The 13520-nt window shown below is 51.3% G+C and overlaps 7 protein-coding genes across 7 annotated transcripts; 4 read left to right on the top strand and 3 right to left on the bottom strand.

Annotated features, from left to right (window-relative positions):
• Window positions 1-458: 458 nt before the first annotated feature.
• On the top strand, window positions 459-2177 carry BO85DRAFT_374261 (glucose-6-phosphate isomerase; the record flags this gene model as incomplete). Its single annotated transcript, XM_025656120.1, has 2 exons — window positions 459-958; window positions 1016-2177. 2 exons carry the CDS (start codon window positions 459-461, stop codon window positions 2175-2177), a joined length of 1662 nt encoding a protein of 553 aa, XP_025514278.1.
• Window positions 2178-2582: 405 nt separating this feature from the next.
• On the top strand, window positions 2583-3853 carry BO85DRAFT_489157 (uncharacterized protein; the record flags this gene model as incomplete). The annotated part of the gene is made up of 3 exons (XM_025663583.1): window positions 2583-2755; window positions 2847-2862; window positions 2945-3853. 3 exons carry the CDS (start codon window positions 2583-2585, stop codon window positions 3851-3853), a joined length of 1098 nt encoding a protein of 365 aa, XP_025514277.1.
• Window positions 3642-4961, bottom strand: BO85DRAFT_450386 (mitochondrial 37S ribosomal protein bS21m). The gene has a single exon (XM_025660363.1). It carries the CDS (start codon window positions 4845-4847, stop codon window positions 4140-4142), a length of 708 nt encoding a protein of 235 aa, XP_025514276.1. The 5' UTR covers window positions 4848-4961; the 3' UTR covers window positions 3642-4139.
• Window positions 4962-5092: 131 nt separating this feature from the next.
• On the top strand, window positions 5093-5935 carry BO85DRAFT_478737 (phosphatase YCH1). The gene is made up of 2 exons (XM_025662909.1): window positions 5093-5352; window positions 5418-5935. Exons 1-2 carry the CDS (start codon window positions 5238-5240, stop codon window positions 5726-5728), a joined length of 426 nt encoding a protein of 141 aa, XP_025514275.1. The 5' UTR covers window positions 5093-5237; the 3' UTR covers window positions 5729-5935.
• BO85DRAFT_478736 (uncharacterized protein) lies at window positions 5727-9357 on the bottom strand. The gene is made up of 8 exons (XM_025662908.1): window positions 9158-9357; window positions 8956-9095; window positions 8490-8882; window positions 8091-8443; window positions 7504-7687; window positions 7182-7451; window positions 6918-7119; window positions 5727-6858 (listed from the first exon to the last, which is right to left on the bottom strand). The coding sequence occupies exons 1-8, from the start codon at window positions 9204-9206 to the stop codon at window positions 5966-5968; spliced, it is 2484 nt and encodes an 827-aa protein (XP_025514274.1). The 5' UTR covers window positions 9207-9357; the 3' UTR covers window positions 5727-5965.
• Window positions 9358-10347: 990 nt separating this feature from the next.
• On the bottom strand, window positions 10348-11053 carry BO85DRAFT_497069 (uncharacterized protein; the record flags this gene model as incomplete). The annotated part of the gene is made up of 4 exons (XM_025663977.1): window positions 10720-11053; window positions 10506-10660; window positions 10426-10452; window positions 10348-10373 (listed from the first exon to the last, which is right to left on the bottom strand). Exons 1-4 carry the CDS (start codon window positions 10920-10922, stop codon window positions 10348-10350), a joined length of 411 nt encoding a protein of 136 aa, XP_025514273.1. The 5' UTR covers window positions 10923-11053.
• A 795-nt stretch (window positions 11054-11848) lies between these two features.
• Window positions 11849-13170, top strand: BO85DRAFT_469610 (kinase domain-containing protein; the record flags this gene model as incomplete). Its single annotated transcript, XM_025662340.1, has 4 exons — window positions 11849-11938; window positions 11980-12358; window positions 12412-12433; window positions 12468-13170. 4 exons carry the CDS (start codon window positions 11849-11851, stop codon window positions 13081-13083), a joined length of 1107 nt encoding a protein of 368 aa, XP_025514272.1. The 3' UTR covers window positions 13084-13170.
• Window positions 13171-13520: the final 350 nt, after the last annotated feature.

Below are 13520 nucleotides of genomic sequence, written 5' to 3'. Positions count from 1 at the left end.
TCAACGCAAGACAATTTGTTTAGCAACGGGAAACAAACGTTCAGCTGACCGGCAGAGGTTTCTGGCAAGGACAAATGGGAAAGGCGCCCACCGGGGGAATGAATCTGCGTCACTTTGCTGGTTGTGGTGGATGCCCCACGGCAGCCCCTCCCTCCTACGGACCCCAACACGCCGGTTGACGACATACCTTGTCTTGTTGCTCTCCTCTCCCCTCCGCGACTCCCGCCTTCTAAACTACTATTCTTCTTCCCCTTCAATTCTTCCCTGCTACCCCTCCTCCCTTTTCCCTGCCTTCTTCTTCTTCTTCCTTCCTTCAAGTTTCATCTGTTTTTAAAGTAAAAGGTAAGCATCCGTCCTGTTCCAGCTCCATCCAAGCTTCGTCTGCATCAATCCCCCCTCTGATTGTGCCCCGCGCTAACATTTTCCCATCGTCGGTCAAAGCTCTATCATCCACCACAATGCCCAGCTTCTCGCAGGCCACCGAGCTCTCCGCCTGGAAGGAGCTCCAGGAGCACCACAACTCCGTCGGACGTAACATCGTCCTCAAGGAGTGCTTCCAGAAGGACCCCCAGCGCTTCGAGAAGTTCAGCCGCACCTTCAACAACACCGTCGACAACTCCGAGGTCCTCTTCGACTTCTCCAAGAACTTCCTCACCGAGGAGACCCTGGCTCTGCTGGTCAAGCTGGCCAAGGAAGCCAATGTCGAGGAGCTCCGTGATGCCATGTTCAAGGGTGAACACATCAACTTCACCGAAGACCGTGCCGTCTACCACGCTGCCCTGCGCAATGTCTCCAACGAGCCCATGCAGGTCAACGGAAAGAGCGTCGTTGAGGATGTCAATGCCGTTCTCGAGCACATGAAGGAGTTCACTGAGCAGGTGCGCAGTGGTGAGTGGAAGGGTTACACTGGCAAGAAGATCGACACCGTCATCAACATCGGTATCGGTGGTTCCGACCTGTAAGTCGGCCAATGGAAGTGATGAAATGAAAAAGCCGTTGCTAACATCACAATTAGTGGTCCCGTCATGGTGACCGAGGCTCTGAAGCCCTACGGTGCCCCCGACATGAAGCTGCACTTTGTCTCCAACATTGACGGCACCCACATCGCTGAGGCCCTCAAGAACTCCAACCCCGAGACCACACTCTTCCTGATCGCTTCCAAGACCTTCACCACTGCAGAGACCACCACCAACGCCAACACGGCGAAGAAGTGGTTCCTCGAGACTGCCAAGGAGGACTCTCACATTGCCAAGCACTTCGTGGCCCTGTCCACCAACGAGGAGGAGGTCACCAAGTTCGGCATTGACAAGAAGAACATGTTCGGTTTCGAGTCCTGGGTGGGTGGTCGCTACTCCGTTTGGAGCGCCATCGGTCTGTCCGTCGCTCTGTACATCGGCTACGACAACTTCCACCAGTTCTTGGCCGGTGCTCACGCCATGGACAAGCACTTCCGCGAGGCTCCTCTGGAGCAGAACATCCCCGTTCTCGGTGGTCTGCTGAGCGTGTGGTACAGCGACTTCTTCGGCGCCCAGACCCACCTGGTGGCTCCCTTCGACCAGTATTTGCACCGTTTCCCTGCCTACCTGCAGCAGCTCTCCATGGAGAGTAACGGCAAGGCCATCACCCGCACCGGCGAGTACGTCAAGTACACCACCGGCCCCATCCTCTTCGGTGAGCCCGCCACCAACGCCCAGCACAGCTTCTTCCAGCTGTTGCACCAGGGCACCAAGCTCATCCCCTCCGACTTCATCATGGCCGCCGAGTCGCACAACCCCGTTGAGGGCGGCAAGCACCAGCGCATGCTGGCTTCCAACTTCCTGGCCCAGTCCGAGGCCCTGATGGTTGGAAAGACCCCTGAGCAGGTTAAGGCCGAGGGTGCCCCTGAGAACCTGGTCTCTCACAAGACCTTCCTGGGCAACCGCCCGACGACCTCCATCCTGGCCCAGAAGATCACTCCCTCCACTCTGGGAGCTCTGATCACCTACTACGAGCACCTCACTTTCACCGAGGGTGCCATCTGGAACATCAACTCCTTCGACCAGTGGGGTGTGGAGCTGGGCAAGGTGCTAGCCAAGAAGATCCAGAAGGAGCTCGAGACCGCGGACGCTGGCTCGGACCACGATGCGTCGACCAGCGGTCTGCTGCTTGCCTTCAAGAAGAAGGCCAACCTGGCGTAAATTTTTGGATACGAAAAGGGATTGAAATAGCAAAAGGAGTACATAGTCATTTTGATGAAGCCACGAGTGTCATCCTTAATTATGAGTTAGCAATGAAACTGTTGGACAGTGCAGTACTTGCAACTGAACTGTAGACAATTAAGTCGCATGAATCCTAGAAATATACCAAGGAATAACCAGTAGCGTTGAATGTACGTAGCCTCTTATGTAGCAAGTGCAACATGCCGTCCAAATAGACTCAAGTCGGTAAGCAAAAAAGGGTCCGTCTCCTTACCGCGGCTCCGACCACGCCGCTTCTCCTGACCATCAAAACCCGCCTTCTACCTCGCCAGCGCGCGAAATTCCCCATTGCGCTGGCCGGCGAGAGCTCCGAATCAATTATTTATTCTCTCTTATTTATTCATAATGCCCTTTCCTGAAAGGGCACCCCTCCATCGGATCTATCACTATGGACTATTGAGTCTCCTCTTCCACACATCCACCGCAGCGGGGAGAAGCAGCAGTGAGCAACGCGCAACAGCAAACCCCGGCTACAGTTATGGTCAAGCCGTGCCAGTAACATGTCTAAACCGGACGATGTACGTTCCAATCCCCTAGTTATATATGTCCACTCAATAATCCAATCCATCCCAATCCAACAACGTTACTAACATAATTGGTGGTAATCAGTGACTCCGGCGAACACGTACGCCACCCACCCACCCACAATAACCCCCCAAACCCAACACAATACAACTAACATAGAGGAATAAATAAAAAAAATATAGATAACCGACCCCCTGGGCAACCTCCAATACATCCCCTTCCCAACATGCAACGAGACCTCCCAACCCCTATCCCTCCACTACGGCGTCGCCGAACAGACCCTAACATGCACCATCGCCTCCCTCCCCGATGAACTCTACCATTTACTAGAGTACTACGTCCACTCGGACGTGCCCATGACCTGTCGCGTGCCCACCGCACCGCTTCTCTCTGCCTCCCCTTCCTCTCCAGACATCGATATAATTGATGATGATGTCTCCACCGGCGGCGAACAAGCCTACACGCCCATCACCTTCGCCATTCAGGGCACGCTACAGCTAAGCCATCTGCATATATGGACGGATATGAATGTCCTGGTGCATAATATGGCTAGTACGGAGAAGAAGAAGCGCAAAGACCCCGGGTATGTGGTTGCGGGCACGGCGTATAGTGTGCCCGAGTTTGATAATCGCGGGGCTAGGGAGCCTTGGACGGAGGGTCATGGGACCAAGGTTGTGAGGGGGGAGCCGTTGACGTTTCGGTTTAGTGTGAAGTGGGTGGAGGGGGGAAGGGGGATTGGGTGGCCTAGTGGTGGGGATGGGTATGAGGAGGAGGAGGAGGGGGGAAGCTGTGGGGGGTGGTTTTCGAGGGTCGTGTTTTTTGGGTTGGCTGCGGTGGTTGGGGCTGTGTTGGCGGTTTATTGGGAGAGGGTTTATGGTAGGGGACGGGGGAGGGGGGAGGGTATTTTGGGGGTTACTGGCGGTGCTGGGAGGAAGGGGTTTGGTGGGAATGGGAATGGGGTTAGGATGAATGGATATGGAGGGTATTCGCCTGCGACTGTTGCTGTAGGTGGTGGTGGTAGTGTAGGAGGGGGAGGAGCTGGGTATGGAGGGTATGGGTATGGAGGGTATATGAGTGGGAAGAGGGATTGATGTGTATATTGACTGATTGAATGTATGATTGATGCGGATGATGATAGCTGGAGATACAAACAGATGCAAGATATACTACCAGTTATAGTATCTCATGTGTAAATTCCACAGACATAGCAGAACAAAAACAAAACAAAACAAAACACAACGAAAAATAACAACACTAACAACAATATAGTACACACAAAATAATAACCCTTTTACCCACTCACCCCATCATACACATACATACCTCTCTATACACAACAACCCCCCCCAATTGGGTAACCAAAAGAAAATCACTGCATCACCACCCCTGCCCTCTAATCTTCTGAATTCTCTTAACAGTCGCCTGAAACGAAAACTTGAACAACTTCCTCCACCTCTGCATCCTGAGCTGCTTCCTCACCATACCCTTCCGCACATGGTACTTCTGCTTATTCAACGACTGCTTCATCTTATTCTGACTGATCACCGTGCTCAGCGACCTCAACGCCGCCGGCAAATCCATCCCGCGCTCCGGCTCAACCGTCACCTGTCTTCCCAGCGTCGGGCCCAGCTTCAGATCGATCTTGCGCAGGGATGTAGCCGTCCGCAGGCCGTCCGTCTCGGCGGAGAGGCCTACCGCGCGTGAGAGGGAGAGGCTGTCGTTGAAGGCGCGGGTGGTGCTGCCGGGTGTAACTGCCGCATTGCTGCCGGGTGTGGGAGTGGTGGTGGTGGTGTTGTTGAAGTTGAGCTTGTTGAGGATTTGGTCGAAGTCGGTGGGTTTCTGGGACGTTGATGGGGATGAGGAGGGTTGTTGTGTTTGGCGGGTCGGGGGTTGTGTGGTTGTGTTGTTCTTGTTGGATGGGGTGGAAGAAGAAGAGGAGGAAGAGGAAGAGGAGGAGGAGGCGTCAGAAGAGAAGCGCAGGCCAATTCGTGCTGGGAGGAGATGCTGTTGCTGCTGGCAGCTCTTGTAGAGGGTCGTGGTTGGCTTCGCCCGGAGGAGGCTGCGGGATAGGGCGCGCATGTCCATGGTGATTGATTCGACAAATCCTAGTCAATTGGTAGCTGGAGGGGTGTATTTTCCCAAAATAACACCGTCCTATCCTAGCTGAATGTTGTGGTGGGAGGCGGACAGGCGTCGAGGAAATTGTTATTTGTTGGATATGAGGATAAATCTCGCCCGTTGCGGGTTGCGGATCGGAAATTGCGGGCACGTGACTGCGTAGTTGATTCCGCCGGCTGCTCCGCTACATACTCCAGTATACTTACGTTGGACTAATATTTGATAGTTAGTTCAAGGACAGTATAGTCTGACTTACGTGTGGTTTTGCAGAAGCAGAACATAGCACCCCCCGCTCTCTCCCCCTCTGCACATCAATATATATCTTCCTCCGCCAGTCCGAAAAATTATACCATAAAAATGTCCTCCATAACTATTGCAACCCTCCCCCGCATCAGCCGCGACGCCCTCTCAGCCCTCCTCCTCTCGACATCCACGCCTAGCAAACTCGCCATTATCGATGTGCGTGACTCTGGTACGTATACCCACATTCCTTCTCTCTACTATTTTTCGATCCACTATACTAATAAGTTGGTATAGACCACGTCGGCGGCCACATCACCACCTCCACCTGGGTCCCTAGCTCCTCACTAGACTACCGCCTCCCCGAACTCATCCGCACCCTGGCGGACAAAGAAAAGGTGGTCTTCCACTGCGCGTTGAGCCAGCAGCGCGGGCCATCTGCTGCGCTGCGGTATGCCCGCGAGCGCGAGCGCATCCTCGGCGAGGAGGAGAGTAAGAAGCAGGAGGTGTTTGTCCTCGAGGGTGGGTTCGTGCAGTGGCAGGAGAAGTATGGGCCTGATGAGAGGTTGACGCAGGCTTGGGTGGAGGATATTTGGAGGGAGTATTAGATTTTTTTATATTTCATTTATGGATATGAGGTTGGGTTTGGAGGGATTGATTGGTTTGGTGGTGATACCCTTTTTATTTGTTCGTTCTTTTCACTGGTGGGTTGGGTTGGGTAGATGGGTAAAGAATATGGGGTAGATGCATGGTTGGCGCATTAGAATAACAGTCATAATATATGGGTATTTGGTTGATTGTCTACATGTCTATATTGTATTATACATGGGCAGTATCGACAGCTACTACATCACAAGTCCACCACCGAATCCAATCGGTCGACGCTTGCCATCGTTCTCGGGAACGATGGCCATCACCTTGTAGATCTTGCCCATACTGCCACCGCCCTTCTCTACCAGTCTCTTCCATCCTGTCTCCAGTGTCTTGCGCTTCTCTTCATCATCGACCTTCTTCAGAAGCTGCTGCATGCGCTCTTCGATGCCCATCGCCTGCAGGAAATCACCCTGCTCGACCGGCCCATGCACCTCCACGCCCTCACTAGCCTCGATCGCCGCCTCCGCCAACGCCGTGAAATCCACATCAGCGCTGACATCCACCTGTCCTGGTGAAGAGAGCGGCGGCACATTCTTGTGCTCCTGGATACCCCGCAGGGAGTTGATCGGGATGGTATTGAGAGTGCCGTAGTCCATGATCAGGGCAGCACCGGACGATGTGCGCTTCGCGGGGGCCGGCGCAGAAGCAGCAGCGCCCTTTGTGACCGTGCGGGGTGGTTCTGAGGCACCGCCGATACGGCGCGCAAAGTCAGCTGCGTAGATACGACTCTCCGGGCTGACTTCGATGGTGGATCCCGGCTGGGATTTGAGGGCGCGGTAGCGCGGGGAGATCTCCGGGATCACGAGAGAGGATGGCGTCGATGCCTTGGCGAGGGTGAGCTTGAACTCGGGCTCGCCTTCAATGTTCTCCTCCACGGCCTTCGGGTTTAAGGTGACCAAGAGTTCGCGCCATTGGGGAGTGTTGGCTGGCTTCAAGGGCTGGTGAAGTTTTGCTGGGCCGGTGGGAGTCATGATTTCCTTCTGCTCAGGCTGGTTCTCTGGAGAGGGAGGGATGGATTCAAAGGCGTGAATGGGGAGGGCGTCGAAGAACTCGTGGGCGAATATGAAGGGGGTCTTTTCTTCTTCTGTAGGGCAATCCATCAGTAAGATGTTCATCGCACAGATATCAGTCATGCTTCCATACCATGCGGCAACAGTCGGATGTCCTCCACCCAAACGATCGGAACATCGAAGTATTTGCATGTACTCTTGTGTCCGATATCCGTCTCCTCCATGACTGCATCCCCGCACAGCAATTTCTTCTGCACTTCCCGTAGCGTGGCACTAGCTTCCACCAGATATATCGCCTCTATACTCGACGAGAACATCTTGAAGTTCCGGAATGTCTAGCTCCGTCCGTATCAGTAGTTGTAAGACGTCGCAAGGTCAGAGCAACTGGACAACTCACACGCAACATATCATCCATCAATGTGCCCTTCCCCGGTCCAACCTCCATCAATTGCACTCCTCTGCGCTTCCGTCCCTGCGCCATCCATTCCGCAATTGTCCAGATCCCCACCAGTTCTCCGAAGACCTGCGATATCTCGGGTGAGGTGACAAAATCTCCTTTTTTGCCGAATACTTCGCCGTGGCCTTCAGGTCGCGTCGTGTAGTAGCCTCCTTCGGGGTTTGTGAGGACCTGGCGCATAAAGGCGGCGATAGGAACGGGTCCGGTTACCTGGTAGAGTGCGGATTAGATTGGCTCAATGACAATTGGATTGATGTCGTACTTTGATCGCATTGGCAAGAGTCTGCGCTAGTGGTGTCGACCATTTTCTTGTTTCAGAGGTAGATGTCGAAGATGCGGATGTAGTTGAGGACCATCGTTGCGATTTAAGAAAGAGGGTCTGGTTGGGATGTTTTCTGAGGAGCTGCCTCACGGCGCGCCTTGTTGCGTGGTTCATCTCGATGTTTCTCGGTTAAATAGTAGCGAGTTAATTCATATGTTTAATTGGTACGATATTGGCAGGGAAACCCTTATTTGAAAAAATCAAGATCATCATCCAGCAAATAATGCAGATGAAGCTCTCCAACTTCTCCGCAAAACTTCCGCACACGTGATTGCGTTCTTATCATATCAGCTGCCGATAATCCGCTCCAGTCAGTTATTTGATCTGTCTACGGCCAAAGGGTATTCGTCCAGAAAAAAAAAAAAATAAGTATTTCTTCATATCGTACAGGTCTTCATTCTAAGTAGCCACGGCAATTGCAAAAACATGTAATCAGAAAAGAAGTAAATCCATCCTGCCTGTTCAATTGAACAGCCTGTATCAAAGAACGTCGTATTTTCAGACTGAACCACTGATGGCTGCATTACCGCCGGCCCCGGTTTCGCTGGTTCTGCTGAGGTGCGTCGACCATCATCTCATCGCTATAGAGGCCTGTTTCTTGTGTATTCTGTGCTCCACCCCTTGCCTTCCGCCCACCCCGGTTTCTGCGATTGTTCCCCCTGGATGGGCCTTGGCCAGCCTGGTTCTGATCATTGAATCCCCACCGTCCGTCCTGAACAGCTGCATCGGCCAAGCGATGAGAACGGCGATCGCGGTCTGCTTGCTCGCGGAGGTCACTGAACGATTGGGAGTTCTGTACGGCGGGCTGGGCATTGGAGCGCTCGAACAGGTCGGGGTTCGCAGGTTGCTTAAGGTGGAATGAGAGGATCCGGCCGTCGGCCTGATCGATTAGAATAAATCATTAATAGTTGCGACGAGTGACTTACCCTCTGGTTGTGAAAATTGGCAACGGCCCCCTCTGCGGCCTGTCTCTCTGCAAATGTAATCTCCGCTGTGACAACAGGATGTTGCGCAGTGACCCAGCAGCGCAATATCGGGCCGGAAACAGGTTCCAGAGCTGATTGAATATCGGCCGCCGTAGTCCCTGGCGCGAAGTTGCTACCGACAACAACGAATGGCCCGGACCCTTTTCCCTTGATCGACAGTCCACCCCCATTTCGTACGTTAGCCTGGCCGCTCGCGGGATTAAGCGCAGAAAGAAGGCGGTTCTCATCAGGACGGCGCTTGTTCGATGGCCTTGCGTTCTGTCGGGCACCCTGCCGCGCGGGCGCTGGGATTGGAGGAGTGGTTTTGGCCGGTAGAGTAGCCGATGCGGAGCGCTGAATGGAGCGACACATCGAATTAGTTATGCGACAAGAATGAGCAAGCTTGCAGAGTTCCTGATCTCCTCACCTTCGCTACTCCGATCCGACTTGCTAGGCTGCCTGGCTTCACATTCTGCGTCTTCCCTGTCGGTTTCGTGGGCGGGTTGGTCGATTTCTTCTTGCTCAGGAGCTTGTTTGCTAGTTCTTCGTTGCGTCTTCTCTTGCGATCTGGATCAAGCCTGTTAGTCTCAAGCGCTCTGCGTGGGTGAGTCGGGGAATGATGGTCATACCGGCTTGGATGATCGCATCGAAGGAAACGGTATCCTGGCTCGCGGCCATGGCGGTAGAGATTTAGGGACTGAAAGTGAGGGTTAAATGATAATAAGACTAGAATCAATAATCTATGGAATCAATTGAGCTTCCTGTGTAACTCAGTTACCAATGATGGGAATCTGTCGGCTGCTTGAACTGGTGACAGCAGGAGGAGCTGACAGAACGGAAGGAATTCGAGCTCCGCCATTAGCTCCGCTCCCGTCATCTCGCCCGGCGCAGCCGCTGCTGAGTGAATATCCCACATAAGGTGAGGATATCCTACATAAGCTCGAAGTATGTCTTTATTTTGAATCAGTTTAGAAACCTAGGCCTAGCCTCATTCTGTATATTCTCACATGTCCAAAATCTCACATGTCCAAGATTTCTTATAGGATCACACTCAATCGAAAGTTGTCCAAGCAGTACTCTTAGTAGGCGTGGGACGTATCAAATTGATCCTCTTACACTGCACCTGCTCGAGCGTGCTATAGGAGATGCTAGCTATGCAGGTGCTTCATCAATTGAAGTAAAGAAAAAGCCCTGGATATCGTCAAATACGTCAAAGTCACGTAAACACTTGAAACCATAAGCAGTGTATGCTACAACGCAGGAAGGTCGTCGCCGCAGCTAAACACAACTACATGAACAACAAAGGAGGAGACATCTACAAAGCTGTCATTAACTTGAAAAAGTGCTGCATCTGACTGGTCAGCTACGTATGAGCCATTATCGCCTCCTCTTTTTGTCTATGACTTGCCTCCTACATGTTTCATCTTTCTCATATGCGTAGCCTCCCCGGAAGACTCGAAACAGGGCGTGTTTGGGTCCAATTACCCAGAATCTTCAGCGTCTATCCCTGCGACCCTTGTTATTCTGCAAAGACCTTGTCCAGTGCTTGTATTTCTGATATCTTACAGTGTTGCAAGGCTTGTTTGGCTCGTCATTGCTGCTCGCGGCTGTGATGCATGTTGTCAGTGTTCCTCAGGAAGATCATTCTGCATTCGGCGTTGCTGTAGCCCTAAATAGCGCTGCTGTTGCTTTTGATCAGTCTTAAGCCTTTGTTGTCCTTGCTGATAACTTAAGAAAGCCAATCCACGGAACTTTGGTACGGTCAACCACCCGATAGGGTTCTAATAGCAACTCTGCTATTTTCTCTTTGGCGCTTGAACTAGTTCAAGACCGGGGACGGTGTATCTATATGGATCAGATCGTATTGCTTCATGTGTTTTGCTATTGGTAGACTTACCCCTGTCGGACAATTCAGCATACTCGCCTACGGACAGGCTTGGGTCTGCTATGGCCCTTCTTCTCAATACGACGCTTCACCTCTCCACTGGGCATTTTGTACGAGCCCTCCATCGGGCAAGGTAACGTTCACATGGACCTTGACGCCGCCTGGATTTAGGGGAAGGGTTTCATGGGAGTGGACCGCTTTCTTCTTGCCGGATCTGGTGACCGTGGTGAATTTATGGAAAGATCCACTAGAAGGAAAGAAGTGAGTGTCTGATTCAAGTCCTAAAAATGAGGAAAGAAGACCTACATTATTATGGCAGTGGTCTTCCCCAGGTGCTTAGAGCACTTGTGCGTAAAGTGCTCAGTAGCTGCCTTCATAGCGGTAGCGTCCACTTCGTAATCGATGGCATTAGTAGTCAGCCTAGCTTTAGCGCTGTGATTCCATTTAATGGCAATTCCATCGACGGTTCCCTCATGAAGATCAGCGGTGAGAACGTTAGTAAACGTCATTGCAAAAGCTGAGTACTCTTTGATGTTACAGATAGCATAGCAGCTTGATATAGGAAAGGAAGGAAAGGAGGCTGGAGACCGAATGGAACAACATTCATTTTGAATGAGATGAATAACTAGCCCGAGTTACCCCAGAGGTGAATAAATCACTTCATCCCTTCAATTAGGTAGAAGCGCAGGTTCTGCAGCACTGTGAATTTGTGAGAAGAAGGGAGGGGGTTCCTTCTGTTATAGGAGATACTCTAGATACAACTGTTGTCTGGCTATACAAACACTAGGAGGATTCAATAATGTTAAGTGGCTGCAATGCCACATTATAGTTAGAAAAGGTAAAGAGTTACTCCCTAATTGCGTCTCAACAGGTGAGCAGGTCTTTGATCCAAGCATCTACATCAACCTCTGGTTGCCGCGAAGTCGGGTGTTATAGTATAAGCAGTAGGGTACTCCGTATAGATGACATCTGAATTGAATTCTTGTGTTTACTGCTCGGTGACAGTATGATGATCAGGAACTACCGATGTTCTACTAATCATTGGATTAGGTTATTCATAGAGCATTTACTGTACTTCACTGTAAATGTACGTCAAGTGAAGTGCTCAGACTCCACTTCCAACCTCAGGCCTAAAGTATGGTCTATAGTATAAAACATGAGGTCCCTTCCAACTAGGACTATCACCACCAACAACCGGCAGTGCAACCCATCCTTATCGACTGCATAGTGCCTGAAATGTGCCGGGTCTCAAAGCTCACATACTACTGTCTTACCCACAATATTCCTAAGCGACTCTGGGGCAGCCGACCAGCATATTCGGGTGTCAGATATCACGGATAATTTAAGACGACTCAAACACCTTAGGACGATGGCGCAATCAGCTTCAACGACTGTGAGTATTGGCGTCTCACCGCAAGCAATTGCAAAAGATGACATGACAGACTTCGGAGACTTTGCGAGCACAGAGGATGAAGAGATTGAGCTCGATGAATTTGCTGAGCCTTGGGAAAAGTATGATCGGAAGGTAACGCCAAGCGTTTTCTATCCTATTTGCCTTGAGGAGAGATTCTCAATGAAAGATATCTGATTGAGCATAAGCTCGGTTCTGGTGGTTTCTCGACGGTCTGGATGGCCCTTGACCTCCAGGAAAATAAAGATGTTGCTGTCAAAGTCTTGTGCACTGGCGATTACGGAGGCATCGAGCTACGTATACAAGATGAGATCGTTCAGAGCGTGCAGGACAGGTCCCACCTTGTGACATATTCAGATACTTTTATACTAAAGGGAAGCGAAGGTCACCATAGGGTTATGGTGTTTCCTTTGATGGGGCCGTGTCTTGACCGTTATACACTGACGAACTTAGCTATAAGTACTCGCATGTCAGCTGCGAAGCAATTGCTACAGGCGTTGGAAGCTCTGCACAACGCTGGAATTGTGCACTGCGGTAAGTTATTCTACACATTTCATATCGTCGCCATCTGATGAATCTTCGTCAAGATCTGAGCGAGAGAAACTGCCTGTGGGGAATGGGCATCTCTTCACAATCTTAACAGGACTGTTAAATATGAATTGCTCACTTGGTTATCAAAGAGAGCTATCCAAGACGTCGAGCTCTGGAAGCCCGGAGAACTGGTGCGGCCCATACAAGTCCCTGAAACTCTGTGTATAGAAGATTTCTATCTCGCTGACTTCAGTCTGGCCATGAAGGTCGGCGACCCTGTGGCTCAACCCGGTGATCTATCTCTGTGTTTCTGCTCCCCGGAGTGTCTCCACGGAGAAGCTCCAAGCTTTGTCTGCGACATGTGGAGCTACATGGTCAACTTTGTTGAACTTTACCAAGGGGGACGACCATTCCATGATGGGTACATAGGCGGAGTTTTGACGACTATTACCGCCCGTCTGGGCCCGCTACCAGAGCAATGGAAAGGCTCTTACATCTATGATGATTGCCTGGATTCCTGGTACGACCAGAATCGAACGCCCGATAAGAATAACACCCTCGCATCAGGGCTTGCGCGCTATCGACCCGATGCCGACCCAGCTGAACGAGAACTTGTGCTCTCCGTCATGCAGAAGGTATTCCTATACTCGCCCGAGGAGCGTCTGAATGCGACGCAGCTTCTGGCCGATCCTTCATTCAAAGCTCTCATGGCTCGGTATGGTTGTTGATGCTGTGATATGAAGTTGTGACCTGATAGACTTTGCTCTTTATTCTCGCGTCTCAGGCCTAGCACACTAGGGATCTGAATTCAAGGGGATGGCGGTAGGCTTTGGCTTCTGCATATACTAAAAACAAGCCTTATCTTCTGGGGTAGACTTAGCGCAGGAAAATGGTAGGGAGAGGGTGTGGCATGGACGAAGGCTGGTGTGGTGGTAGCACAGCTCCGTGATACTATTGACAGTTTAGTAACTGTCAGCTATCAGAAATAACACCTTGGTCTAGTAGTTTATAGTATGACCCAAATAAGATGGTTGTTTCGCCAGGTAAGCCCCAGGTAGTCTGCCATATTATCAATTTAAGCTTAACTCTGATACCAGAAAAGCATCCATTACGAAACATAAATAGTAAATCGGTTTGAGGAGCCAATCAAAGTATATCCCCGACA

Source organism: Aspergillus piperis, assembly GCF_003184755.1.
Source record: "Aspergillus piperis CBS 112811 unplaced genomic scaffold BO85scaffold_12, whole genome shotgun sequence".
Classification (NCBI taxonomy): Eukaryota; Fungi; Ascomycota; class Eurotiomycetes; order Eurotiales; family Aspergillaceae; genus Aspergillus; species Aspergillus piperis.
The sequence above is the reverse complement of the archived record's forward strand: the minus strand, read 5'-3'. Positions and strand labels throughout refer to the sequence as shown.